The following is a 2,185-nucleotide window of genomic DNA, read 5'->3' on the forward strand; positions in this document are numbered from 1 at the left end:
CGCAGACATAAGGACCCTCAAGTTCTCCAACCCGATGTATATTGACAACCTGCTTGACCATTTCAAATTAATGAACTGCCATGCAATTGCCACACCATATGCCATGTCCGTGCGCAGTCAACAGATGCAAGAATCAGCACCTTTCCCTAACCCCAAGATATACCAAGAAGCAGTGGGGGCCCTTACTTGGGCTTCTATCTCATGGCAATGGGACATTGCCACTGCGGTCGGATATGTTGCGCGCAACGTCAGCACACCTACCCAATGTGATTGGGAGGCAGTCAAGCATATCTTCAAATATCTGAAAGGAACAAGGGACTTTGCCATTACCTACACATCCCTGGAGAAAGATCCCTGCGGTCTCAGGGTGTATACAGATGCGGACTATGCAGGCGACCTCTCGGATTGCAAATCTATGTCCGGCTTGCTAGCTACCTGGAATGGCTACCCCATCCATTGGAAAAGTAGCAAGCAAACCTGTGTTGCCCATAGCACCACAGAAGCAGAGTACATCACAGCAAGTGTGGGATTCAGAGAGATCCTCTGGATACACCAAATCCTCGCGGACATGTTTAAGCCCATTGCTGGCTTCCAGCTCGTGCCCACCCCTCTCCATATTGACAATGAGAGTGCTGCCACTTTAGCCCAAACCAAGGCCATAAACCAATGCATGAAACATATTGATAGGCATTACCATGGTATATGCAGAGGTGTCACAGATAAACAAATCGTGATTCTGGACATGGATACAAAGGAGCAGATGGCTGATTACTTCACCAAGCCATTAACCCAGGAGGATCATAATTGACTGAGACTGTGAATCATGGATGGCCTGGATAATATTCAAATGCATGCATGACCCGCGTATGTGGAGGCAAACTCAGTGGAAGCTGAAATGCACGGGGATTGTGAAACACGACAACTGAATATGATTGATATAAATTATACAGAAATACCAGCACCACCCAAACCACCAAATCCACCTGCGCCGCCCACACCACCAAATCCACCAAAAGGGCCAAACAGATCATCCCAACTGTCCAAATCCTCGCTGTCCTTCCCCTCACTCTCCCCCTCTTCCTCCTCCTCTTCCTCACCCTCCCTCACCATCTCTGCAAACTCCTCCCCCTCATCAGTCACCACCTCCTCCAAGAGCTTGGTGAGCTTCGCAATCTCGTCGCGCACCACGCCCGCAGCCTTTTTCTTCACATGCCGGGCTTTCTCCTTCTGGAACTCAGTAGGAGGGAAGGCTGGGGCCCTTCCACTCCTCCAAGCCCTATTCAGAGAAAGGTCTTGGAGACCACGGTACTTCCCCAGAGCTTCCAGATGCATGGGACTGTGTACGGGCAAGGATCGCGTAACCTCCTGTTCAGTCTTTGCCAAAGACAACTGCCTCTGCAACACCTCTTCCCTATCCTTCCGGTGTTGCAAGAAGGCACAGCGGCGCGCTGCCTCTATGAACTCATCCTTGAGTGCGCTAAGCTTGCATGCAGGCTCTGGGACTTTTCCCACTGCTTTTGCCACTTTTCTCTTGGCTGTTAACACCACAGCCTCAAAAACCCCTCTCCTGGGTCTCTCCTCTTCCTTAGGAGTCTTGCCTTGTCTGCCCTCTGGTCGTGCACCCGCCTCTGCCCTCAGTGACACCACCCCACTCACCGCTCCCTCTACCAAAGGAGCCGGCCCCTGCCACCACTTCTTGCCAAATCCAGGAAACAAAGGGCCACCAGGGGATGCCGCACTACTCTCCGCCGAGAGCTCGCGCAGCTGTTGGGAAAGGCCCTTTCCCCAAGACTTCTCGCTGGGAAGCTCGAACTTCCCCTTTTCCTTGCCCTTCTTAGATGAAGGGACCAGCAGGACATCAGGCGTGGTCTCCTGCTCCGCAGACCACTCGCGGATTAGCTCGGCCAATGTCTTTGCATGGGGTGGCTCTCCCTTGGCCTTGCCTTTGCCTTTATCTTCCTTTGGTGCCATAATACAAAAAAAAAAAAAGAGCTGGAAACACCGTTAGCAGCTAGCCAAATGAGCTCTGCAAGTCTGCAATGATGTCACGGCAGGTCTTACAGTTGATAGAAGTATGTGTGAAAGTGTAGAAAGTCGGTGGGCAATGGGTTCTTGTCTTGTAAAGAAAATAGCGGTTCAGACTTTTGACAGGTCTGAGTGGGGGTGTTAGCGATCACAGGTAGCA

The 2,185-nt window shown here is 51.5% G+C and overlaps 1 protein-coding gene across 1 annotated transcript; it reads right to left on the reverse strand.

The window, feature by feature from the left end:
* Window positions 1–942: 942 nt before the first annotated feature.
* Window positions 943–1,971, reverse strand: SPPG_06983 (uncharacterized protein; the record flags this gene model as incomplete). The annotated part of the gene is made up of 1 exon (XM_016755167.1): window positions 943–1,971. The coding sequence occupies one exon, from the start codon at window positions 1,969–1,971 to the stop codon at window positions 943–945; it is 1,029 nt and encodes a 342-aa protein (XP_016605551.1).
* Between the last annotated feature and the right edge of the window lie 214 nt (window positions 1,972–2,185).

Source organism: Spizellomyces punctatus, assembly GCF_000182565.1.
Source record: "Spizellomyces punctatus DAOM BR117 chromosome Unknown supercont1.14, whole genome shotgun sequence".
Lineage (NCBI taxonomy): Eukaryota > Fungi > Chytridiomycota > Chytridiomycetes > Spizellomycetales > Spizellomycetaceae > Spizellomyces > Spizellomyces punctatus.